General features: G+C 44.0%; 1 protein-coding gene and 1 long non-coding RNA gene across 10 annotated transcripts in view; one reads left to right on the forward strand and one right to left on the reverse strand.

The window, feature by feature from the left end:
• KIF9 (kinesin family member 9) overlaps window positions 1–9,946 on the forward strand; it is a 49,597-nt gene extending 39,651 nt beyond the window's left edge. For all 7 annotated transcript variants that reach the window (XM_044253698.1, XM_044253702.1, XM_044253701.1 and 4 more), the window contains 4 exons: window positions 406–582; window positions 875–990; window positions 1,389–1,493; window positions 9,641–9,946. In XM_044253698.1, the coding sequence (XP_044109633.1) occupies window positions 406–582; window positions 875–990; window positions 1,389–1,493; window positions 9,641–9,691 (449 nt within the window). In that variant the 3' untranslated portion in view covers window positions 9,692–9,946. The remainder of the gene's footprint in view (window positions 1–405; window positions 583–874; window positions 991–1,388; window positions 1,494–9,640) is intronic.
• Window positions 1–26,364, reverse strand: part of LOC122909481 — a 58,822-nt gene that overhangs the window by 9,035 nt on the left and 23,423 nt on the right. Inside the window, exon 4 of one of the 3 annotated variants that reach the window (XR_006385148.1) lies at window positions 21,611–21,651. The exons of 1 other annotated variant lie outside the window; for it this stretch is intronic. This is a non-coding gene — a long non-coding RNA (uncharacterized LOC122909481). Of the gene's footprint in view, window positions 1–21,610; window positions 21,652–26,364 lie in introns of those variants that run through there. One more of the 3 variants, XR_006385146.1, reaches the window with a different exon arrangement.

Below are 26,364 nucleotides of genomic sequence, written 5' to 3' on the forward strand. Positions count from 1 at the left end.
CTTGCCCAGCTGCCTTGTGGTGCTAGCCCGTGGTGGCAGTTCGTGTCTATGACTCACAAAAAACGTAAACGTCCATTCAGTTGAGGTGATTACTGAACTATCTTTGGCCAGTGTGGTTTAAGATCAAAATAAGTGTGAAGCATGCGCCATCTCTACCCTCTCCCCTGCCCACTCGTCCTGTTCTTCAAGTTGCCAGTGTGTCCCCGTCCGAGCTGAACTCCCTCTTCTGGTGAGACGTGTCCTGGTGGCCTGGCCTCCTCATGCTTTGCCCACCTCCGCCCCACACCCCAGCCCTTCCTCTAGTCTGTGGTCTTCATGCCAACACTTTGTTCCTTCTTTCCAGAACGCCTTCCTCCCCACACCCCAGGTGAGCACCTCGCTCTCTGACCTCCTCTGTCCCTGCAGGCGAGTATGAAAACAAGGGGCTGATGATCATTGACGAGGAGGAATTCCTGCTGATCCTGAAGCTCAAAGACCTCAAGAAGCAGTACCGGGCTGAGTATCAGGACCTGCGTGACCTCAGGGCTGAGATCCAGTACTGCCAGCACCTGGTGGACCAGTGTCGTCACCGCCTGCTCACGGGTGTGCCATTTGGGAAGGCCGGCTGGCCACCTGAGGTCACGGGAGGCAGAGGGCCAGGCCTGGGTTCTGGAAGCCGTGTCAGGGCGTCTCTCTGACAGAGTCTGGGTTTTGGGCGAGGGCTTCCGAAGTGTTCCCAGGACTCTGAGAGCCAGAGAGGGAGACAGGAAAGGGTGAGACCCTAGAGCAGGAAGCGAACAGAGGGTGAGCCTGTGGCAAGCACCCACACAGGCTTTACCTGCTTCCTCGGGGCCTCCCCAGCACCTCACAGTGCTGCCTTCCCGCCTCCCTGCAGAATTTGATATCTGGTACAATGAATCCTTCTTCATCCCTGAGGACATGCAAGTGTCCCTGAAGCCAGGTAGCAGCATCCGGCCGGGTATGCTGCCTGTCAGCAGGCTTGTATCTCTGGTGAGCGCCACGGGGGCTGGGGTGGGGACCGTGGGTGAGCACAGGGTGTGGGGGCAGTACCCTTTGTCCTCTGTTTTCTCCACAAAGATGGCAGTGTATAGGCTGCTCCCAGACTCTCCCACAGCTGGCCTGGGCAAATGAACAGGTCCAGGTCTTTCCCCCATTATGGAGGATGGGGACACAGAAGACATCACTTCCTGCTGCCACCTTTCTGGGGGAGCTCATCCTGCCAGGTGGCAGCTACAGAGTATCTGGAAAATACAGGGCTGGGGGTTATGAGCTACCCTGCGTGGGGGTTTGCACACCCTGTGAGTGGCTGCCCTGATGCCCCCCACAGGCCCTGTCAGGGTAGATCCTAACATTGGCAGGCAGAAGGGACTGAGCTGAGCCTCCCCTAGGGAGAAGATGACCAGGACAAGTTCAACCAGCTGCAGCAGAGGGTGCTGCCTGAGGGCCCGGACTCCATCTCCTTCTACAATGCCAAAGTCAAGACAGAACAGAAGGTAACTTGGTGTGGGGGAGAAGGGCTCATGTCTCTGAGAAGGTGGGGCTTCAGGGAGCACATTATTAGGACACCCAAGATCACACTTCCCACTTTGGAGAGGCAAAGAAGGACTCTGGCAGCCGAGGGAAACACAGAGTCACCCAGAGTCAGTGGGTATCTTTTGCCAACTCCAGAGTCCTAGATTGGGTTAAATCCAGCAGGGGTCCCACACACCATAGCCAGGCCTGCAGAGGGTTATTGGGAGCTAAGCTGGCACCATGTGTGGGTCACAGCCCAGGGCAGGGTCTGGGAATCTTCTGAGACCACTGCCTGTTGGGGACAACCTCTCCAGTGGGGGCCACCATGAACAGGAGGCAGGGGACAGAGGACCACATGCAGCTGAGGCAAAGCTAGACAGGGTGTTGGCCACAGGCTGGGCCTGTTCTCTCCTCCCTCAGCAGGTGGCCTGGAGCGGCGGGGCTCGCTCTGCTGAGGCTCAGTCTGGAGCCAGAACACAGAGGGCCTGTGGTATGAACTTCTCTGTGCACATAGGGTTTTCTTTTTTCTTTTTTTTTAAAGATTTTATTTATTCATTTGAGAGAGAGAGAGAGCATGAATGGGGGTTGGGGGAGAGGCAAAGGGAGAGGTAGAAGCAGACTCCCGGATGAGCAGGGAGCCCCATGTGGGGCTGGATCCCAGAGCCTGAGATCATGACCTCAGCCTAAGGCAGATGCTTACCCCACTGAGCCACCCAGACGCCCCCCACAGGCCGGTCTTATACAGCAGGTAGCAGGTGCACACGGGCAGTTTGCCCAACCGAGCACATTTTAAAAGTATAAATACAAAGTATAAATATAAATACAAATACCTAGTCCCCCACCCTCTCTGACAGGGAACCCCTTGTGTTCCCATGACATTTTGTGCTGTATCTTGCCTTTCCCACTAAATAGTGTATCCTGAAGACCATTCCATGTCAACCCACAGTTGCTTCTGTTTTCTTTTCTTTTTTCTTCTTAAAGCTGCGCACTAGTACTCCATTGTAAGGAGGTATCAAAAGGTACTTAACCCACCTCATACTGAGGAACATTTGGGCGGTTCCACTGCTTTACAATACAGATACTGTGATAATCTCGTACAAATGCGCATTCACATATGAGTGAATATATGTGAAAGTTCAGTTTTTATAGAAGTGAATTTCTTGGTCACGAGGACGTGTGTGCTTTAGTGGATGGTGCCAGATCCCCTGCCTGGAGCTGGACCCATCTGTACTTCCACAGCCTCACCACAAGATGTGTTATCCTGCTTTTTGTTTTTTTCCAATATGAAAGGTGAAAAAAGGTCTCGCAGGGGAGCTTTAATTTGCATTTCTGTTACTATGTAGAAGTTGGGCTTCTCCTATGCTTCAGTGCCATTTTAATTTCTTTTCCTGTAAATTGCCTATTCCTGTTTTTGCCTATTTTTCTATTGTTTTCTGGTCTTTATTCTTATTAACTTCTAGGAAGTCTTGATATACTGGGGAGATTGGCTCTTCATGATATGAGTTGCAAATATTTTTCCCTGTTTGTCATTTGTCTTTTGTGTTTATCTCTGTTTTTTTTTTGTAGTTATTGTTGGGTTTTTAAAAGATTTTATTTATCATTTGAGTGAGAGAGAGAGAGAGAGAGCACACATGAGCAGGGGGAGGGGGGCAGACAGAGGGAGAGGGGGGAGAAGCGGACGACCCACTGAGCAGGGACCCCAACACCATGGGGCTCGATCCCAGGACCCTGAGATCCTGACCTAAGTTGAAATCATGATTTGGACACTTAACCTACTGAGCACCCAGGTGCCCCAAGATTGTGCATTTCTTTTTTTTTTTTTTAAGATTTTATTTATTTATTTGCCAGAGAGAGAGAGCACAAACAGAGGAAATGACAGGCAGAGGAAGAGAAAGAAGCAGGCTCCTGTTGAGCAGAGAGCCCAATGTGGGACTCGATCCCAGAACCCTGGGACCATGACCTGAGCCGAAGGCAAAGGCTTAACCCTCTGAGCCACCCAGGCACCCAAGATTGTGCATTTCTAACTAGGCTCAGGTGATAGTTGTTCTGCCATTCAAGACCACACTTCGAGTGGCCCTCCAGGCCTCCAGGCCTTTCTCTCTCCAGACCTGGACTTAGCTTCTCCCTGAGGTCTATTCCTTCCTCCGTTCTACTCCCTTCACTTCTCATTTTCTTGCCCCAGTCTTTGCCCTGTCATGCTTCCATTTTCTAAGACTTCCCAGCTCCAATGCCCTGTATCCCCTGACTGCTTACTCTGTGTCTCTCCAGGGGAAAAGCCTAGTTAACTCTTCTTGGGTTAAGTATACATTCCTTGTTCAGTTCGCAGTGGTGTGGAGAGGCACCTGCCCAGCCCAGCTGCCTGGCCCCGGTCCTTCAGCAGGAGGGAGGATAGGTTTATCAGGCAGCCAAATAGCCTCAGGCTGTGAGCATCAAGTCTTAGTAACCCCAGTGGCTGTAGGGAGGCCCGTATCAGTGGGCAGGCCCTAACTCTCTGGAAAGGTTTGCTGGAACCCAATCACTTGGCTGAGGAAGGCAACCCTGGCCAGGCTGCTCCCATGGACCCCACTGGCTGACTCCAAAAAGCTTGCTCAGGGTTGTCCATGAAAATCTCTCTGTGGGAAGATGGGACTCTCCCAGAGGACTGGGGAAAGAATAGGGGCAAGTGGGCTTAGATAGCATACCCTCAGAAATCATTTGACTGTGACAGCCATGTAGGGGCTTCCTTCTCTGGCTACAAAGAGGCCTACCCCTGCTGGGCTCGGTGGAGGGGGCACATGGTAGGAAGCAGGGGTCCAGCTTTATTTTTTTGCAGACAGATATCCAGTTTTCCCAGTGCCAGTTGTTGAAAAAAAGGATTCTTCATTGAATGATCTTGTTACCCTTGTTGAAATTCAATTAACCATATATGTGAGGGTTTAATATTTGGACTCAATTCTATTCCACTGATCTGGAAGTCTGTCTTTATGCCAGTACTGTATTGTCTTGGTTACTATAGAGTTGTAGTTAGTTTTGAAATTACAAAGTATCGGGACGCCTGGGTGGCTCAGTTGGTTGGACGACTGCCTTCGGCTCAGGTCATGATCCTGGAGTCCCAGGATCGAGTCCCACATCGGACTCCCAGCTCCATGGGAAGTCTGCTTCTCCCTCTGACCACCTCGCTCATGTTCTCTCTCACTGTCTCTCTCTCAAATAAATAAATAAAATCTTAAAAAAAAAGAAATTACAAAGTATCAATTTTCCATCTTCGTTCTTCTTTTTCAAGATTGTTTTGACTATTCTGGGTTCTATTTCCATACAGATTTGCAGACCAGCTTGTCACTTTATGCAGAGAAGCCAGCTGGGACAGAGGTTATGTTGAATCTCCAGATTGATTTGGGGAATAGTGCCATCTTAACAATATTAAGTCTTCAAATCTATGAACATAGGCTATCTTTCTATTTATTTAGGTGTTTAATTTCTTTCAGTGGAGTTTTGTACTTTTCAGATATAAGTTTTGTATTTTAAAAAGTTTATTCCTAATTATTTTATTATTTTTGATGCTATTATGAATGGAATTATATTTTCAATTTCATTCTTAGATTACTGTTCATTGTATGTATAGAAATACAGTTGATTTTTGTGTAACAATGTGGTATTCCATCACCTTGCTAAATTCATTTATTAATTCTAATAGCTTCTTAGTGGATTCCTTAGGACTTTATACATACCAGATCATATCATCTACAAATACAGATAGTTTTACTTCTTCCTTTCCAATCTGATGCCTTTTATAACCTTTTCTTGCCTAATTTGCATGGCTAGAACCTCTAGTACAAGGTTGAAATAAGAGGTGAAGGTTGCCATCTTTGTCTTATTCCTGACCTGATGGGGGGTAGATATTCATTCTTTCACTCTTAAGTATGATGTTAGCTGTGGGGTTTTCCTAGGGGGAAAAAAAAAAGATCCTTAGAGTAGAACTTCTCACTCCGCTGCACATGAATCACCAGGCTGTTAGAATACAGAGTCTGATATGTCAGCCCTGGAGTGGAGCCTGAGATTCTGCATTTCCGATAAACTCCCAGATGGTGCCTATGTGGCTAGGCCTGGGAACACCCTTTGAATAGCACACTTTGAAGTTCATTATTAGGGGGTGCCTGGCTGGCTCAGAAGAGCATGCAACTCTTGATCTCAGGGTTGTGAGTTTGAGCCCTGCAGAGGGTGTAGAGATTAAATAAATTAAAAAAACTTAAAAGAAAATAAAGTTTCTTCAGAGAACCTTTCTTTCATCAGGGTGAGAAAGTTCACATTATTTAATCCAAAATCCATATTTCAGCTTTTGGCAGTTGTCCTAATGATGTCCTTTATAATTATTCTCCCTTCCCACCCTGTTCAGGATCCAGTCTAGGATCATGCTTTACATCTAGTTGCCATGGCTCCTTTAATCTAGAACAATTCCTCAGTCTTTCCTTGTGTTTCATGTTTTGAAGAGTCCAGGCCATTTTTTTTAGTTGAATGTCCCTCAGTTTAGGTTTGTGTGATATTTTCTCATGATTCCAATTCAAGTTGTGCATTTTGGGCAGGAATACCCAGAAATGATGCTATGTTCTTCATGGTCCATTGTATCAGGAGGTGCCTCAGTCAGCTTGGGACGCTATAACAAAATACCATAGGCTGAGGTCTTAAACAACAGACATTTCTTTCTCATGGTTCTAGAGACTAGGAAGTCCAAGATCAAGGTGCTGGCAGATTTGCTTCTTGGTGAAGGCCTTCTTCCTGACTTATAAACAACCATATTTTTTGCTGTGTGCTCATATGGCTTTCCTAGGCCTGTGTTTGTAGAGAGAGAGAGAGAGAGAGTTATTTCTCTCTCTGTTCCTCTTTTTCTAAGGACACCAAACCGTCATGAGGAGCTCCACCCTCATGATGTCTTCTAGATCTCATTACCACCCCAAAGTTCCCCACCTCTTAATACCATTACAGTGGCCATTAGGGCTTCAACAAATGTATTTTGAGGGAATATAAACAGTCTGTAACAGGAAGCACAAGATGTTGCTTTGTCCCATTATTGGTGAGGTTAATTTCGATCAGTAAGTTACAGTCACCCTGTACATTGAATAAGAGGACCAAAAGATCTTTGGGTTTGGCTTCCAGAATTTTATTCCTTATTGTAAATTGTTGTAAACTTGTTTTGACTGGCATAAATTATTTCAAGATCATAGAAAAGGCGAACCAAAGTGATTTGCATGTTTATCACCATGAACTTCTCTCTTGATATTCCAGACAAATCTTGCATTTTCTTGAATTACTTCCAAAGTCTCAGATAAACATTTGAATTCTAAATCATTCAACAGAGGAATCCTGAATTTCTGTGGTCAGTGTTATATTCTCCCATCCTCCCCGAATCTCTAGAACTCTCTGCATTGGACGTTTCTTCTGTTGAAGACATGCCCATGAACACGCTTTATACGCACATGTTGACCTTGAGCCATTCCATCTTACATTTGTTTAAACCTTGTCCCATGTATTTTTACACATCCGACAGGATCAGATTTGTTAAGGTCAAAACTTTTTCCATTTTGCGGAATTTCTCTCTTGGTGGCTTTTATTCGTGTGTGTGTGTGTGTGTGTGTGTGTTTAAATCTTAAGTTCCTAGTTGATTGGCCTGCAGCTGTGGGAGTCTGGAGGGCATTAGTGCATTCCACACCCCCCCCCAATGTTTGTACTTGCTTCTGCAGTTAGCCATGGGGCATTGCCAATGCAGGACCATTTTAACAGAAATTCCAATGTGAGGGACGCCTGGCTGGCTCAGTGGGTAGAGTATGCAACTCTTGATCTTGGGGTCATGAGTTCGAGCCCCATGTGTGGTGTAGAGTTTACTTAAAAAAAAACCAAACAAACAAACTACAGCTTGAAAAGAAATTAATATCCAGAATATATAGAGAACTTTCAAAGCTCAAAAATGGGCAGGGGCACCTGGGTGGCTCAGTGGGCTAAGCCTGTGCCTTCAGCTCAGGTCATGGTCTCAGGGTCCTGGGATCAAGCCCCACAGTGGGCTCTCTGCTCGGCAGGGAGCTGCTTCCCCCTCTCTCTCTGCCTACTTGTGATCTCTCTCTCTCTGTCAAATAAATGAATAAATAAAATACTTTTAAAAAAATAAAAGCTCAAAAATGGGCAAAGAGGGGCGCTTGGGTGGCTCAGTGGGTTCAAGCCTCTGCCTTCAGCTCAGGTCATGATCCCAGGGTTCTGGGATCAAGCCCCAAATTGGGCTCTCTGCTCAGTAGGGAGCCTGCTTCCTTTCCTCTCTCTCTGCCCGCCTCTCTGCCTACTTGTGATCTCTGTCTGTCAAATAAACAAAATCTTTTTTAAAAAAGGGCAAAGAATAGATATAGCTGGAAAGAAAATATACAGATGGAGAGTACACACATGAAAAGATAGACGTTCAAGGTCACCACTCATTAGGGAAAGGTGAATCAAAGCTACAGGATACCTGTTACCTCATACCTGATACCTCATACCTCACCTCATACCTGTTAGGAAGGCCACCATCCAAAAGCCAGAGAATAACAAGTTTGGTGAGAATGTGGTGACATTGGAGCCCTGGTGAGCAGGCTGTGGGTGGGAATGTAGAGTGGTACAGCCAGTAAGTGAAACACGCCACTCACCAAAAGGCAAACGCTATAGGATTCCACTCACATGAGGTACTTCGAGTGGCCAAAACCAGAGACAGGAAAAAGAAAGTGATTGCCAAGGGCTGGGGGAGGTAGGGAATGGGGGAGTTCGTGCTTAATGGGCACGAGGTTTCAGTGTTGCAGGAGGAAAAGAGTCAGGGGGATGGATGGTGGGGACGGTTGCATATTAGGAATGTATTTAACACTCCTGAGCTGTACACTTAAAAGGTTAAGACGGTATGTTTTATGTAATGTGTCTTTTGCCACAATAAAAACACCGGGGTGAACAAGAGAATACAGGTTAACATAGGAGCTGTGGGGGGTGGGGTCTGGACTCATACCCACATTTCCGGTTGGGTTTTGCATTCGCTTGTTTACTGCCCAGTGTTTCTGTATTGGCACATTCCACTGCCCCCCCCCCCGCCCCGCTTTCTGAGAGCCCAGCAGTGAATTTGTGAACATTTAGTTGCTTTTTGGAGGCATGTGTGTCCATCCATGCCTCTGGAGATAGAAACCTCTTGTTTTCTTTTTGAACCTAATTCTTGCCAGAAACTTTTAGTGGGCCCTTGGAACATGCATGTTTCTTTTTAAACCTGCATGCCTCATGATTTTGGGGGGTATATGGGTGGCTCAGTCAGTTAAGCATCTGCCTTTGGCTCAGGTCATGATCCCGGGGTCCTAGGTTGGAGCCCTGAGTGGGCCTCCCTGCTCAGTGGAGTCTGCTTCTCCCTCTCCTCCTGCCCATCTCCCCATACCTCTCATTCTCTCTCTTCTCTCTCAAATAATATATTTTTTAAAGATTTTATTTATTTGACAGCCAGAGATCACAAGTAGGCAGAGAAGCAGGCAAGGTGGGGAAGCAGGCTCCTCACTGAGCAGGGAGTCCGATGTGGGGCTTGATCCCAGGACCCTGGGATCATGACCTGAGCCAAAGCCAGAGGCTTTAACCCATGATTAAGCCATGATTAAGCCATGACTGAGCCACTCAGGCACCCCTCAAGTAATATTTTGAAATAAAAAATAAAAAACATGCCTGCCACACCATTTTTTAAAAAAAGATTTTATTTCTTTGACAGAGAGAGAAAGAAAGAGGGAGAGAGAGCACAAGCAGGGGGAGTGGCAGGCACAGGGAGAGGGAGAAACAGGCTTCCTATTAGCAGAGACCCCTACATGGGACTCAATCCCAGGACCCTGGGATCATGACCTGAGCCAAAGGCAGAGGCTTAACCAACTGATCCACCCAGGTGCCCCCTGCCACACCATTTTAAAACAGTTTTACACACTTTCTTTAGGACAAAAGAATGAAAGGGGATGAATGGAACATATTTCTCACAGAATTGGGGCTGGTCAGAGGGCATCCTTGTTCCCAGAGTGTAATGCTTACAGAAAGAATGAGGGCGTGGGTGTAAGTGGCATGGCTTTGGAGTCTTAAGTCCATGCCTTCTAATCAACTCCTGTTTTCTCCTCTTCTCTGTGTCCAGCGCAATTACTTGAAAACCATGATGGGCCTCCAGCAGGCACACAGGAAATAGGGACTTATCGCCAGTGCCTTAAAGGACGAGATTCCTGGGAACTCCCACCTGCTCTTGTGGCGCTGCTGACCCACCTGCCCAGAGCTCCAAATGCTCTGCTCCGAGGCTGGGGCCCTGCGCAGAGAACTCACGATAGCCTGCCTTCCGACGGGAACATCCTTCACCCGACACCCTTGCTCATCCTCACAGAATGCTTGGGGTTTCAGTTCACTGTCTTGTATGCAGGGACAGGATAAAATCACTTTCTAGTCTGGACTTTTGATGCTCACTCAAAAACTTGCTTTTATTTCCTGTCCAGGAGGATGTCTTCCCTGTGTACAGGTGGGGTCAGAACTGAGTCTCCAGGAAGAAGGTGAAAAAGTAGTTCAGCCGCCCTCCTGCTGGCACAGCTTTCTCCCACTGACCAGCGCCTTTCCCTCCCTGGATGGACATCCTGGGGGTGAGCTGGCTGTAAGGAGCCCCGGTTCTCACAGCTCCTTCAGGCTGTAGGTTCCCTGAGCCAGTGAAGGCAGGAGGCTCTCCTTCCTTAGCTACCAGAAGAGGAATGGGTCTAGGTGGAAATGGCTGAAGGGCAGATTTTCATTTCACATAAGAAGAGGCTTAAAATGAGAGCCCTCTTACCATGATGTTAGCAGCAAGAGCCCCACAGTAGGAGGCTCTCTGGCAAGGAGGTTACAGACCATGCACTGCATAGAAGGTTGAACTGGATGGCGCTGGTGCAAAGACCCTGTGACTCTGACTTCAGCCTGTCAGTAAGCAGATGATGGGGGTTTGTAGAAGAGAGAAAGTAGAAAAGCATCCTTGAGGTCAGCCCCTTTCTCTTTCACTGACTGATACACAATGATCCTAAAAGAGCTTTCAGAGACCCCTACTACGCCAAGGTTTCGCAGAGCAGTGCCCCGACTTCATCCTCCTGGATGACACACATGGGAACTGTCACAGCCCAGAACTAATGGTGTGCACTCAGCCCTGTTGGTCTGTCCTCATGTTTCCTTCAGTTGCGGCCAAACGGACAAATCGGCCCAGGCTCTGCCTACCCTCCCAGCTAGTGGAGGCCTTAGGCAGAGAGTTCTGGTTCTTTCCTTCCTTGGCTTTCCCTGTCCAATCAGGACTTGTTGGGGGTTCCCAGGTCTCTGGAACATCTTGGGAAATAGGACACGACAAAGAGGTTACATCGTCTTGTTGGGGCCACCGGAAGCAACTGTTTGTGGCATGACCAGTCCCCCTTCCCCTCATTCCTTGCCAAAGGCTGGAATGGCACGGCTGTGCTGGACATCACTCCATAGGATTCCTAGACGGCCAGTCTCAGGGCCTTTGTCATGGCAGTTGGGCACATTCGTCTTTAGCTCATTCATTACCTTGTAGGCCTCTTTGGCACAACGTGAAACAGGTCATCATGAGCATGGGCCCAGCCAAAGGAATAAGCCAGGATGGCGCTTGGTAGATCACCCTTCACTCGAACTCCTCACAGGAGCAGATGCTTCCAACATGAGTGGGAGCTAGGGGGCATCAAGTCCACTCAAATGGGCTTGTTGTTCTAGGAAATAGTTCCTGAGGAGCTAATCTGACCACTAAAATCACCCCTGAGGGGCCTTCCAATTCCATCATGTGACAGATAAGATAACCTGACAATACTCTTGCTACAAACAGAAATGCTGGCTCAAGTAGGAGATTTTATTTTTTATTATTTGTTAAAGGTTTTATTTGACAGAGAGAGAGCACAAGCACGGGGAGTGGCAGAAGGACAGGGAGAAGCAGGCTTGGAGAGTCTGATGTGGGCTCCATCCCAGGACTCTGGGCTCATGACCTGAGCCAAAGGCAGCCGCTTAATGACTGAGCCACCCAGGTGCCCTGATCACAGATTTTTTAAAAAGCAGAACGTCTAGGGGTGAAAAAATGTTCTAAAAGTTAAAATGACAGACTAGAAACAGCAAAAGAGAGAATCAATGACCTGGATGTTGGATCTGAAGAAGATACTTGGAATAGAGCATAGAGGGATAGTGAGACAGAAAACAAAGTGTGGCTGAGAGTCATGGTGGACAGAATGAGAAGCACCAGCATACATGTAACCACAGATCCAGAGGTGATCCCAGGGACATCTGTCATGTGTGCTTATCCAGTGTCCTGGCTTTAAGTGTCTGTTCATATGTCAGTTGTCAATCGCATACAGCTAGCCTAGGCTGCTCTCCTGAACTCCAAACCTATATTTAACAGTCACAGGTCACCTGGCATCTCTGATTGAATGTCTATAAAGACATCTACAAATCAGGGGTGCCTGGGTGGCTCAGTCGGTTAAGTGTCTGCCTTTGACTCTGGTCATGTTCTCAGGGTCTTGGGATTGAGCCCCATGTCGGGCTCCCTGCACAGCAGGGAATCTGCTTCTCCCTCTCCCTCTGACCCTCCTCCTTGCTTGTGTTCTCATTTTCTCTGTCTCAAATAAAAAAAAAAAAAAAAAAAGGAAGGCATCTACAAATCAGTGTGTTTAAAACTAAATGCCTAATTGCTGTCCAAATATGCCCCACCACAATCTCCCTTATCTCAGCCCAATTGCTCAGGCTAAATCCTTAGTTTTATACTAAACTCCTCTTTTCCTCTCACACCCCATGTCAAATCTGTCAAGAAATTCAGTGGACTTTACCTTTCTATTGCATTAAAAATCTGACCTCCTCCCTGCTTCTATTGCCCCAACTCTGATCTAAGCCACTGTTCTGTCTTGCCTGGGTATCTCAGCAACTTCCCGTGTTCTCTTTTCTTCCCCTCGTTTTCTGTAGTCCATTTCCAGAACAGCTGCCAAGTCGGTCCTTTTGAAATCTAAGTTAGACCACATCATACGTCTTTGCAGACTTTGCAGAACTTTGCAGGTTCCTGTTTCTCTCAGAGTGAAACCCAGTTCCTTAAAACAGCTCGAAGGCCCTACATGATCTTGCCTCCTGTGACTTTACTCTCTTCTCTCTTCTGCCCCCTTGCTCACTCTGCTCCAGCCATGTGGGCCTCCTCCCTGTTCCTCAGACATGCCAGGCAGCTCCTGCCTCAGGACCTTTGTACCGGCTGTTTCTTCGGCTTGGAATCTTCTCCCAGATGTCCACATGGCTCACTCTGACTTCCTCCAAGTCTGCCTAAATGTCAACCTCTGTAGCAGATACTGTCATCCCTTGATCATAGACCCTTGCACTTGCCATTCCTGCAGATGGATTCCTACTGAAAGCATCTGCATATTTCTACATAAAGGCTTTCTCAACCATAGAGATGTATTTGCTGCAAAAGGGGCCCAAATGCTAGGGAGTTAACATTGAGGAGCAACTCTCAGCCATTGAGTTGGCGGATGAGTATCCTAACCTCTCACCTGGATGTGACATTTCTGAGGCATGTTTGCTATTTCCTGGGACTTCGCAATAAAAGTACAAATGCACACACAGATGAATGGAACCAAAGGAAAAAAAAGATGGTTGCTATATTTAGTGGAATTATCAGTGAAATAATATCACAAAATATTTAAAGTAGCTAATGATACAATTTTAAATCATATATAACAGGATAATGAAAAGGTTAAGATTGGACCAATGTAGCACCCAAGGTTTCTTTGGAGATTCAAGAGGACAAAGAACTCAGGGTAGTCCTCCCTGTCCTTCATGATCTTGAATCTGGAGGGTTCAGACACCTCTGTTACTGTTTCCTCTGGCATTGTAATGGAGGTTCCAATTGCCCCCCCCACCCCCCACCAGCTGGCCCCGGGGAGTCTCACTTTGCACTTGACTTAAGAGGGCTGCATTTTCCTGAGCCAGTACAACAGAGTGGTAAGCACAGGCTTCAGGCCAAGACATACGAATTTAAATTGGGACTCCATATCTTAATGGTGTGGGACCTTGGGCAAGTTGTCCAATTTCTCAGCCTTTTTTCATGTGTAAAATAATGATTAATTAAAGTGCCCAGCATTATGTCTGATAGACAGTAAACATACACACCCCTGCCCCCAATGTTAGGCTCCCTTTCCACTCCCCAAAATGGATTCTGAATTTGAAAAGGCAGCATTCAGACAGGCATTATTGTTCCCTAATTAAGCCTGACTGTGATTTTTAAAGACCAAAAGCTGAAGTACAGAGAAGTAGCTACTAAAAATATACCCAGTGTCATCCTGGGCGGTGTTACTGGAGGTCAAGTGTCTTGGGTCAGCGAAGTAGTAGTCCCACTATATACCACATCCGCCAGACTGCCTTGGAACTTCATGTTGGTGACTGGAGGCAGAGTTTTCGAAGGACAGACTCCCCAGGGGAGGGTGACAAGCATCACGAGAGGCTCTGAAAAAACTCAAGCTGGGGCGCCTGTGTGGCTCAGCTAAGTGGCTGCCTTCAGCTCCGGTCATGATCCCAGAGTCCTGGGATCGAATCCCACATCAGGCTCCCTGCTCAGCAGGGGAGTCTGCTTTTCCCTCTGACCCTCCTCCCTTTCTTGCTGTCTCTCAAATCAATAAATATTAAAAACAAAAAAACAAAACCCCAAAACTGTCAAGCAAGGAATAGTCACAGAAATTAGAGACATTTAATCTGAGAAGTGAAGGGGGTGTGTGTGCAGATTTCCTGTCATTTCAGGAGGGAAAAACAGGATGAGTTTTCCAAACCTGGAATGGATGGTCTTGGTGCAAACTGGGCCCCTGGTCCCTGGAGGATGCAAGCAGCGTCTGGTCAGCCCCAGTCAAGGTCCACATGAAAGAAATCCTCAAACCAGGAAGAAAGGACTTGGAAGGCCCCCAGATTCCTTCTAAATCTAAATTCTGTGATTCTATAAAAGCAGCTGTAGAAAGTTATTTAATGTATCAATCAAAAATCACATCATATATGTAGACATATTCATACTTGAGCAACAAAGACTAAAATGTCAAAAGCTCAGTGGTTTCTGGATGAAACAAGGACTTCCTTTCCTTTTGAATTTTTAGTTTATTAAATATTAATTCCCTTTATTAACAGAAATATAAAATTTAGAGAATAATAAGAAAAAGTTTTCTAATGAGCAGCTCAGCTTTATAACAATAAAGGGAGAGGCACTCTGCTTGCAGAAATGTATCTGCAAACGCTGGAAGGGGGTCTTACGTGTAGGGAAGGGGTTTACCTTGGGGCTGGCCATGATTGTATGATTTGATGACTAAGTGGCTGGTTAAGAAATGGAAAAAGAAAAGAAAGAAGTGAATTTCTGGATGCAGGAGGGATTTTCCTGTTACGAATCCCCTGAAGGAGAATCTTCTCTGTCCAGAAAAGCTGTAAAAGGCATTATGAGGCTGGGGTTTTGCATGTGTGGAGCAGACAAGTGCTATTCTTAAACTGGGGGTTGATGTGCTACGGGGCTGTGCCCTGGCCTTCTGCGGAAGGTGGGAAAGCTGAGGGAGTGACCTAGAAGGCTCTCAGACAGGCAGAGAGGATAGAGAACACAGCCACAAATGGCGCCAAGTATATGAGAAAGGAACACAGGATCTGAGACCTCCCAAGTTCAGATACCACGACTCAGAGTCCAGGACCTTGGGTACTCTCCTTTCTCTGAGTCTCAGTCTCTGCATCTGCAAAGTGGACGCAGCAGCTTTCACTACCCTCTCCGCTACAGGGATGCTAAGAGAATCACAGGAGATAATGTCTACAAAGACCTTACAATTTCTAAAGCCTTCCATAAATATGTTATTATTCCTGTTCTCTCAGGATGGCAGGAAGCTATATTAGGTAAGAATCTCTTCTGTTGGGTTAGAGTCTCAGAAAAGAGTGGGAGTTTTGACACCCAGTAAGAGCATTAAAAATTCCCAGAGCTATAGAAAAACATGATGTGGTGGTGGTGGTGGCGGCAGCGCCAGTGGTGTCCAAGTCTAAGAAAGATTTTGTACATGAACCGTGAGTTTATTCGAACCGGACAAGATACCAGGATCTCCTGAACACAGATGGATGACTGGATGTTAGTGAGAAGAACATCTAATGGTATTTAGGTGTTTCCAGCCCTTTAAGTCTTTTCATCTAAATTTTGTTACCATCTGTCCAAATATTCTAATATTAGTCAAGATGTATAATTAGCTCCTGAAACTAGCCTTGTGGTCTTCTGCCAATGCCACTTCCTTGAAAAGCTCTAGAGGCAGAAGATGGATTAGGAGCCCTTCCCTTGATGGTTGGCAGTCCGGTGATCCTGGGGGCCTGTGATTCTAGGTCAATCCCACACACACACACAATAAATAAAGCAAACCAAGACTCCAAGGGCAAAAAAGATGCAGATTATTACCTCAAGCATTATTTTAAGATTGGGCTCTAAAATGAAAAAGAAAGTGTTTGTACATGTAAAAAAAAAAAAACCAATATAGAAAGAGAGAAGTGCATTTTTTTGAGTTCTGACACAGCTGTTCTTATTCCTGGCTGCATATTATAATCACCTAGGGTGCTTTTCTAAAATCCTGAGGCCTAGGCCACATCCTAGACCAATTAAATCAGAGCCTCAGATCTGGGGATCAGTAATCTTTAAAAGTTCCCCAGTGATTCTAATGTGTAGAATGAGTTGAGACCGCCCTGGTAGGAGACCTGGACATTTGTTTTTCACCTTTGGAATGCTCTTGTTTACCTAATATGGCGATAAATTGTTGATTAATCTTAATTAGCTATTATTTAATATCATATATTGTTTTAGAAATAAGCACAGAAGCTTCTCTGCTGATTAACTTACAATTCACAAATTTCCGTATTTTCTTTTTTTAGATTTTACTTATTTATTTGACAGAGAGAGATCACAGGTAAGCAGAGAGGCTGGCAGAAAGAGAGAGAGAGAGAGAGAGGGAAGCAGGCTCCCTGCCGAGCAGAGAGCCTGATGTGGGACTCGATCCCAGGACCCTGAGATCATGACCCGAGCCGAAGGCAGCGGCTTAACCCACTGAGCCACCCAGGCGCCCCAAATTTCCGTATTTTCTGATTATAAAAGTCCAAGTACTCAAAGGTAATACCTGGGCAGTGTATGTTTTATCTGCTGCACAGGTGATTCTCATTTGCAGTCAAGATTGAAAGGCATTGCTACAGGTACGCCATAAACATTTAAATAGATGGGTGTGGATGAATGGATGGTTGTATGAATGGGTGGGTGGTTGGATGGGGATCCGGGGATTTTCGGTCTTGGCACTACTGACATTTTAGGTCAGATGATTATTTGTTGGGAGTGATCCTGTGTGTTGTAGGATGTTTAGCAGCATCTCTGGCCTTTACTCACTAGATGCCAGAAGCATCCCCCCAGTTATACAGCCAAAAATGTCTCCAGACATTTCCAAATATTCTCTAGGGACAGAATCACCCTGGGTTAAGAACCATTGGAGTAGATCAATGGATGGATGGAGGGATGGACAGATGGAAGTATGGACAGCTGGTTGGAGAGAAGGATGGATTATATTCTCCTTTGGACTAGCTGTAACATGTTAGTGATGTCCTCATTAATCAATGAATTAAAAAAATCTTTGGCACATGTTCATTTTATATGTCTATGATAACCTTGATTATATGATTATAACTTCTTTGAAAAATTCTCCTCTAACAACAGATAAATGGGCATTCTTTAGTGCTGGAGAGAGCATCAACTGGCTCATGTTTTCTGGAGGACTATTAGGCAGGGTCTCTCCAGAGCCTCAAAAATATACATATTGGCACATACTGCATGTATGCATTAGTACCTACACTTGGGATAAAAATATGACTATACCTTAAAACTTAATTGTGGTGGCACCTGGGTAGCTCAGTATTAAGCGTCTGCCTTCAGCTCAGGTCATGATCTCTGTGCCCTGGGATTGAGCCCCGCATCGGGCTCCCTGCTCTGTGGGAAGCCTGCTTCTCCCTCTCTCACTCTCCCTGCTTGTGTTCCCTCTCTAGCTGTCTGTCAAATAAATAAATAAAATCTTTAAAAAAAATAATTGTGTGTCTACCAGAGTTATACCACAAATACATTTTTCTCAAATGCAAATGTTAATTATTAATTTTAGAAGAATTATGATTATTATAATTACATATTATATATTATAATAATGCATATAGTATTAAGATATAATTATAATACATGACATGTAATTATATATTATATAATTTAATTAACTGTACACATATTTTAATTATAACATATAATAATTATAACTTTTATTTTAGTAGCCAAGTTTGTAAAAATTTAACATTTTAATACTTACGGGCACCATAACTTCCAAGCACCTTATGGCAGCTCAACTGCTATGTGTACCTCTGAGATACTAAAAAGACATCCATGTTGTTCAAAAAGGAACAACAGACACCCAAAAGAAGTCACTTGTCCCCAACAGCAAACCAAGATCGAACTGCAGTTTCAGCCACTCCCAGAATGTGACCTTTAACCAGTCCATCTGGGACTACCTGGTCAGCACCAGTGAGGTCATCTTCATGAGAGACCCTCCTCCCCAAAGAAACCTTGTCTGAGACAATCCACTCTTTGTTATAAACTCCCTTTCCAGCCCTTCTGTCAACAAAAGACTTCCATTTTGCAGCTCCTTGGAGTTCCTTTCTACTTGCTGAATGCGCTGCTGCCTGATTTCATGAATCAATGAATAAAACCAATGAAATACTCAAATTCACTGCTCTGAATTTTGTTTTGTTTTGTTTTTGGCCTTCAACAAAGGTGAGTGGAGGAGCCAGATTTATTTCTATAGGTTCTGCAGTAAAGGGTTTAATCGACAGTGATGTCATCAAGTTACTCAAGTTTCCTTCCTCTCTAACAGTATTTGGGTGAAGATTTATCTCCTCTATAATTCCTAAACTTGAGGTTAGGGTGAGGATACAATTTCTTCGAAGCAAACAAACAGACTGCAGACTGCTTTACTTGGAGAGGTCCCATACTGAATATTAGGTGCAACATTGCTACTTCCGCTTATGTTTTTGTTTTTGTTTTTGTTTTCCCTAATAGTTTCCCATTATACCATCCTTTGACCTAGGACCTCGAACTGTGGCTGTGCAGCAGTGTAAGTTGTTTTACAAAATTGTCCTTAAGTATCCATGTAGTAGTCAGCTTCCATTGCATACACACCAATTCTAGCATCTTCCCTGGAGTGGAAATTTGGAGAGTCTGTATGGCCGTTTCATAGGAGACACACTAGCACTCTCAAGGTTACTTCAATTGAGTGTAGACTCTCCAAAAGACTGCCTGAAAGCTATTTGTCAAGTAGAGCTAAATTTATTAAACTTGCTGCATTAAGAATGCCAACTTGAGAAAGTCATAATAATTTCTCAGAAGGGGAAATTACAAAGAGGATATTTCTAGGATGTTAGGGCCTAAACTGGATGATTTTAAAGAGGGACTTGCAAAGCAGGAAACTGATTGAGAGAAGGCAGAGTTTGTATCAACCATTTTGGATTGGCAGGCACAGTGGACAACATACATTTTCTTAATATTTAAATTCTAGTTAATTAACATACTGTGTAATATATTAGTTTTAGGTGTAGAATTTACTGATTCAACACTTCCATATAATACCCAGTGAGGCAACAATCTTTAAGCAAGTCTTGATGACTTAGTTTCCGTAAGTAAGCTCTTTTTGTTAGTTCATAGTTTTCTGGGATCAAGTATTTCTTGGAGCAAATAGCTAAGCTAGTTTTGCTTGTTCCCAATATTATTTAATATAAGGAGAGGAAAGTATGCTTGGTATTTTTTAACCTAGAGACAGGAAATTAAGTTGGTTTTAGTTCTCTTTATCAGGTTCCTGCAAACTACTTTCGTTGTAAGCAACCACTGGTTGTTCATAAGTCTTACGCTGGTATTATTGTTAAAAAAACAGTGACAAGTCCTCTTGTACGTTAACACCTAATGGCTGCCATTTCATCTTGCCTGAGCAACTTGTATAAGCGTGACAAGGCTGTTCCCAAATCTCTGACAGGTCAGGTAATGTCTCTGCCTGAAGAAAAATGGTGAAAGCAGCCCACTCTCTGCCTTTGACCAGTAATTCTGTTACACCTTGCTGCACTGAAGGGACAGTCTGAACAAATATCTGAAGGGTATGAACAAAACTTTATATGATTCCAAAAACACTCATGGTCTTTACCATGATTTTGCATCCCATAAATATTACTTAGCCAGATTCACTCTATTGTTAGACTTGGAAATCTCTTGTGACTGTATTAGTTTTCTATTGCTGCTATACCACCAATTTAGTAACTTGAAACAATACAAATTTATTATTTTACAGTTTTAAGTTTGATATGGGGCTAAAATCAAGATGACAGGGTAGAACCCATTTCCTTGCCTTTTCCAGATTCTACAGGATGCCTATATTCCTTGGCTCATGGCTCTGTTAACCTTCAAAATAAAACTGCCAGTTATTTTACTGGCAAAAATAAGTTTAGGAAGAGCAGAAAATTTCAACCTGGCACAGGTGGGCTGCAGGAAAAACCCTACATAAGCCCTGCAGAACAAAGGAGGGGAACCCTGTGTTAGAGGTAGAGGGAAGGGAGAAGTTGGGAAAGCTGTTATAAACAGAAAGCCCACTGGACTAAACCAGGAGTCCAAAATAAAGTGGCTTTTGAGCTGCGACACTTTCTCATTGGCTGGGCTGTTGCCAGGGAAGGAGGAAAGCCTTTCAGCCTCCTGCTGGGAGAGTAAAGTAGTAGCCATAATAGTATGTACTTGCAAGTGCATTTCTTCCGGTTGGGTCTGCAATTGACAAGGAGGGACTCCTCATGAAAGCTCCCCCTACTGGCCTCCTGACTTCCATTCTAAAGGAAGTTTACACTTCATTTTCACAGGCCCCCTCCCATCCCCAAAGCCGTCTCTCTGACAATTCTTCCATAGTCATGTCTCCTTCTGACTATCCTTTTCTTCTTCCACTTTTAAGGACCATTGTTATAACACTGTCCCCATCAGGATAATCTAGGATAACTTCTTTATTTCTAAAACCAGCTGATTAGCGAACTTGGCTCTATCTGCAACCTTAATTCACCTTTGCCATGTAATCTGCCATCGTCATAGGCTCCAGGTATTAGGACTTAGGACACGGACATCTTTGTGGGGAGAGGCATTATTCTACCCATCACAGTTATCACGTGGAGGAGGAGCTTGGCTGACTAGATGGACTTGCTGATGTCCAGGGCTACGATGTGATCATTGGTGACAAGGTCAGAGAAGGCAGAAGTGATTATAAAGTAGGAATTTTGCTATTTAGGTAAAGCCAAACTCAAATATCAGATTTGGTAGGATGCCAAGACTGAGACTGAACTTCAGTACATTTCTAACACCCTTTGACTCAGAAATCCACTTCTAGAAATTTATCCTACCAAATTACTCATACAACTGTGCAAATGTATACAAACAACAATATTTGTGCCACACGATTCCCATGAGAGAGAAGTTACCTGCAATGAAGTGTCTGTCCATACAGGAAAGGTTCATGAAAAATAGTACACTTTTATTCTGGAATACTTTGCAACTTACATAAAATGAGATAAAATTATAATGACTTAAAGGATAGTCATGATGTCTTGTAGTTTTTTTTAAAAGAGCAAGCTGTGGAACAAAAGGCATAGTATGAAACCATTTTACCTTTTATAAACGTGTTTGCATGTGCATAAATATGAATGAACATGCAGAGAAAAAGGCCTGGAAGGATATACACCTGTTAGCAGTATAAACTACTGTGTTGTCTAGACGTTTTCTAATGAGCATGTTATCCCTTATTTATCCCTTGACTCAGAAATTGTAATTCTAGGAATTTACTAATGAAAACATCATGGCGATGAACAGAGACTTATCTGCAATGGTACCATTGTTTAAGAGTGAACAATTGTGAGGTGCCTGGGTGGCTCAGTCAGTAAGCGTCTGCCTTCAGCCCAGGCTGTGATCCTAGGGTCCTGGGATCGAGCCCTACATCAGGCTCGCTGCTCGGTGGGCAGCCTGCTTCTCCCTCTCCCTCTGCCGCTCCCCCTGCTGGTGTTTCCTCTCTCACTGTATCTCTCTCCCTGTCAAATAAATAAATAAATAAAAGAGTGAACAATTGTTAGCACCCAAAATGAAGAGGGCATTGATTAAATGAGTTGTACATTTATACTCTGGAAGAATACACAGCCATTAAAAATAAGATAAACAAATATGGTATTGAATGAAAATATTAAAAAATATATATAATGTGTTCCATTTCAAATACACATGCACATACAAATAAAAATATTATGCAAATATCAGTAGCTATTTCTATAGGGTGGGGTAATGGGTGACTTTTACTTTCTTATGATTTTTTGGAGAGAGGAAAAGGAAGAAAAAAGTCCAAGGTAAGATTCTACTTCTACACTTTTCTCAGAGTTGAACATAAGAGGACAAAATGCATGAAGGATGCAAGAGTTCTGGGTTTGGGTGAGAAATCCCAGGGAGGGCAGCTAGTCCTGGGCTCTCTAGAGCAGCCATTTAGAAAGTCCAAGCAGCACTCAGTAATCACGCTGGAAGTGTGGCGGTGACTGGGCTAACAGTGGGACGGGGAGAACAGGCACAAATCCCACAGGCCCAGACACCAAAGTCTCCAGGCCAGAGCAGAAAAACACCTCCTCCTAGGCTTTCCCTAGGGGCTGAGCTGACCAAAAGGAAGCATCAGGACAATTTTAGGGTGTCATTATGTGGCTGGCAGGAGTATAACCAGGGGTCATAACCAAGGGTCATAACCAGTCTCAGACTAAGACTCCATTGTAAGATTCAGATTTTTTCTGTTGATTTTCATGCTTTTTTTTACAAGGTCAGTGTATCAATTGTCTCCTGTTCAACTATGAAAGGTGGAAGGCAACACTGAACACTGAATCACAACTGCCACCTGAAGCTGATGGTCTAGAAGGAAGCAACTCGGGAGACCCTGTGGGTTTGTTTTTCCTTTCTTTCTTTCTTTCTTTTTTTTTTTTTTTAAATTCAGACTATCCAGCCCCTGAATACACAAGCCAGAGGTAAAAGTTCTAACTTAGAGCCTCCTCACACCGTGTGGCCAAAATGTCAGCTGCTCTGGCCTGTTCCAGTTCTGCTCTTTGAGCTCTACCCATGGCGCAACGCTGCTTGCTTGTCTGACCGACTCCCTGCAGGCTGGACCTCTTTCTCTCTAGTGGATTCTGGGGGGCTCTATTCCATTCCCTCTTCAGAGGTGATGCACCCACTGCTTCACTGCTGGAAATAACCGTAGCTGATGGTTCATGGCTACACTCCTCACCCGAAACTGCCCTCAGCTCTAGGGAACTGCCTGTGCGGGCTCTGCCCCCTTCCAGGCTCACAGCCAATGGCCTGCTCCTCATTTCACAATTTGAGTCAACTCTGAGGGACTTCCCCAGCTCCAGATCTGCTTGTAGGGTTATCTGAAGTCCCATCTGCAACCTCACTGGGGGCCAGCTTCTCCCTTCGCCCAGTTCTGCTTCCCTCCTCCCCTTATAGTTATGCCTACTGAGTACACTCCCTAACAAACTGGCTGTTCAGAATGTGCTGAACAAATTCTCTGTAGCTCAGAGTCTGTTTCAAGGGAAGCCAAGCTAAGATATCCTCCTACTGGGAGTCAGACCTGTGCTTGCTACAGAATCACAGGAAACAAGCAAACCCATCAGAGGTTAGAGAGGTCTGTGTTCAGCCAGGCCCGTGTCCATCACTAATAGCTTGATCTTGGGAGTGTTCCTTGACCTCTTGGGTTCCCAACTGGTACATGAGGAAAGAAGACAGGCTAGCTCTGCTAGCCACGAAGTGGTGGACAATCCAATCCTACCATACATACATATATAATATAGACTAATAGAGTATGCATATATGTGTTTACATGCAAATATTCTGTAGCCCTGGGCACTGAGGGGGCCTTGGTGCAGTAACACCTCCAACAGCAATGTGCCAGATCTAATACCAAGTACCAAGATGTTGGCTTCCAAGTACCACCCTCCATGAAAAGAATTCCTAGGGTGTGACAAGGAAAATTATGAGAGAAGCTTGGAATAATTTATGCCAGACAACAAGGAAGTGCTCAAAGAATGATATGGTTTTTATCAAAAGAACATAGAAGGCAGTGGAAGAGGTTTCACTAGTTAAATCTGAGATAATTTGAGATTAATTTTTTAAAATGATCTCCTAATTTAATCTTCAAATTTAACACAATTACTATCAAAATCCAGCAGGGTTTTGTTTTCTGGATTTTTTTTTTCAAAAATCAACAAGCTGATCCTAAAATTTATATGGAAATTCTAAGAACCCAGGATAGTCAAAACCATCTGCCAAAAGAAGAACGAAGTTGGGGGACCCACACTTCCCAATCTAAAACTTACTATAAGGGAGAGATTGGCAAACTTTTCTATAAAGGGCTAGACAGTAAGTATGTTGGGCTTTGTGGACTGTAACTTTCTGTCACAACCATCAACTCTGTTTTTAGTATATTCAGTGTTGTGCAATCATCCCCTCAATCTAATTTTAGAGCATTTGTCACCTCTTAAAAAACCTTGTATCTATTAGCAGTCACTCCTCATTTCCTCATGCTACTTTCCCAGCCATAGGCAACCACCAATCTATATTCTGTCTATAGATTTGCCCATTTGAGAAAATGATTTCAAATAAATGGAATCATACAGTATATGACTAGCTTCTTTCACTTCGCATTGTGTCAGCATGTGTCAGTATTTCATTCCTTCTTATAGCTGAATTATAGTCCATTGTAAGGACATACCACAACTGTTCATTCACTCATCAGCTGATATCTGGACTGCTTACATTTTGGGGCTATTATAAATAGTGCTGTTATGAACCAAGTACAAGTTTTTGTGTAGACATATGTTTTCATGTCTTTGGGGTATATGCCTAGGAGTGGAATTGCTGGGTCATATTGTAGCTCTGTGTTTAACCTTTTGAGTAGTTGCCAGACTGTTTTTCAAAGTGGCTCTACCATTTTATCATCCCCCAGCAGTGTTGAAGTGTTCCAATTTCTCCACATGTTAAACAACACTTGTTATTATCTGTCTTTTTTATTATAGCCATCCCCCTGGGTATGAAGTGCTATCTCATTGTGGTTTTGATTTGCATCTCAATGATTAATGATGCTGGGCATCTTTTCATGTGCTTATTGACCATTTGTTTATCTTTGGAGAAATATCTATTTCATCCTTTGTCCATTTTTAATGCGTTAACTTTTTATTATTGAGTTGTAAGAGTTCTTTATATAGTCTGATACATGTTCCTTGTCAGATATGTAATTTGCAAATATGATATTATAATTATATTATAAATTATAATTGCCCTATGTGGGTTCCCTTTCTTCATGGTGTCCTTTATTTACTTATTTTAAGAGATTTTATTTATTTATTTGACAGAGAGAGAGAGAGAGAGAGAGAACAATAGAGGTAGAAGCAGACTCCTCACTGAGGAGGGAGCCTGATGCAGCATTCGATCCCAGGACCCCGGGATCATAACCTGAGCCAAAGGCAGACACCTAACCGGCTGGGCCACCCAGGCACCTGCTATGGTGTCCTTTAGAGCACATAAGTTTTCCATTTGGATGAAGGCCAATTCACCTGCTTTTTTTTGTTGTTACTTTTGCTTTTTGTATCATATCTAAGAAACTACTGCCACATCTCTAGTCTTGAAGATTTACTTCTATGTTTTCTTCTAAGAGTTTTACAGTTTTTGTTCTTTTGAGTTGATTCTGTGAGGAGGTAGATCAGATTCATTCTTTTGATTGTAGATATGTAACTGTCCCTTTATCAACTGCCAGAGTTAACAGTCTAAATTCTTTTTTTTTCGTGATCCAGTTTCCAAGGTTTTGTGATTTTTTTTCACCAAAATTGTTAAAACTGAAAATTGTTAAGTTTCAACATGATACCATAAATTTCCCACCAATCGTACAAAATATCCCCTTGGGTCAGTTCTAAATTAGGCTCATGCAACAAAATGCACATTTCATTTGAAAGGTTTTGTGCAGGTGTGCCCAAGCTGTCAAATCCAATTTAACAGGACCAAATACCTAATAGTTGAAGACTTAAGTTTTTCATCATGCTGTCTCTAGAGAAGTTCCAAGCAAATGAAATGGTGAAATCCTATGAAACCTCTTTTTCTTTAATTTATACCAGCCAAGAAAGATCGGTACTAAGTAATTTGGAATAGTGTCAAGTGGGATTCAATTCATTACTGCACTGATTCTGAGGAGTGGGTAGTGGTGCCAGCTGCATTGCCCGTGAGGGGTAAGTAGTACTGTGGCCTCTGACAATGAGCCACAGGGTCTTTGGCTGATAGGAGGGTGGGCAGTTGTTCTGACATAGGTGAGTATGGGAAAGGTGTAGGTGGAAGATGGACTTATAAAGGCATGCTGGGTTGGATAGGTGGCTGAGAGAGGGCTCAGGTACCTGGATGAAGTAATATAAAGAAGTTGTTAAGAAAAATTACTTGGAAAAAAAGGCAGAAAGGTAATTGACATGTACTTTCAATGTCATACTGGGAATTAGTGAATTAAGGGGGATGTTGGTTTCATCCAAGAGTTATTTAATTACCTATCTTAAAGGAATGTGCCTTTGTTATTTACTATCAATTACTCTAAAGTTGGATGCTAAATATTATCCAGTGGAAAAGATAACCCCAAAGGTAACCGTTTGATTGCTCTGCTCAACACGAATGAGTTTTATATTTATGCAACATTTTAATTCTAATGTCCTTTTTTTCCTCTCCCAGTATTCCTTTGTAAACGT

Source organism: Neovison vison, chromosome 6, assembly GCF_020171115.1.
Source record: "Neovison vison isolate M4711 chromosome 6, ASM_NN_V1, whole genome shotgun sequence".
Taxonomy (NCBI): domain Eukaryota; kingdom Metazoa; phylum Chordata; class Mammalia; order Carnivora; family Mustelidae; genus Neogale; species Neogale vison.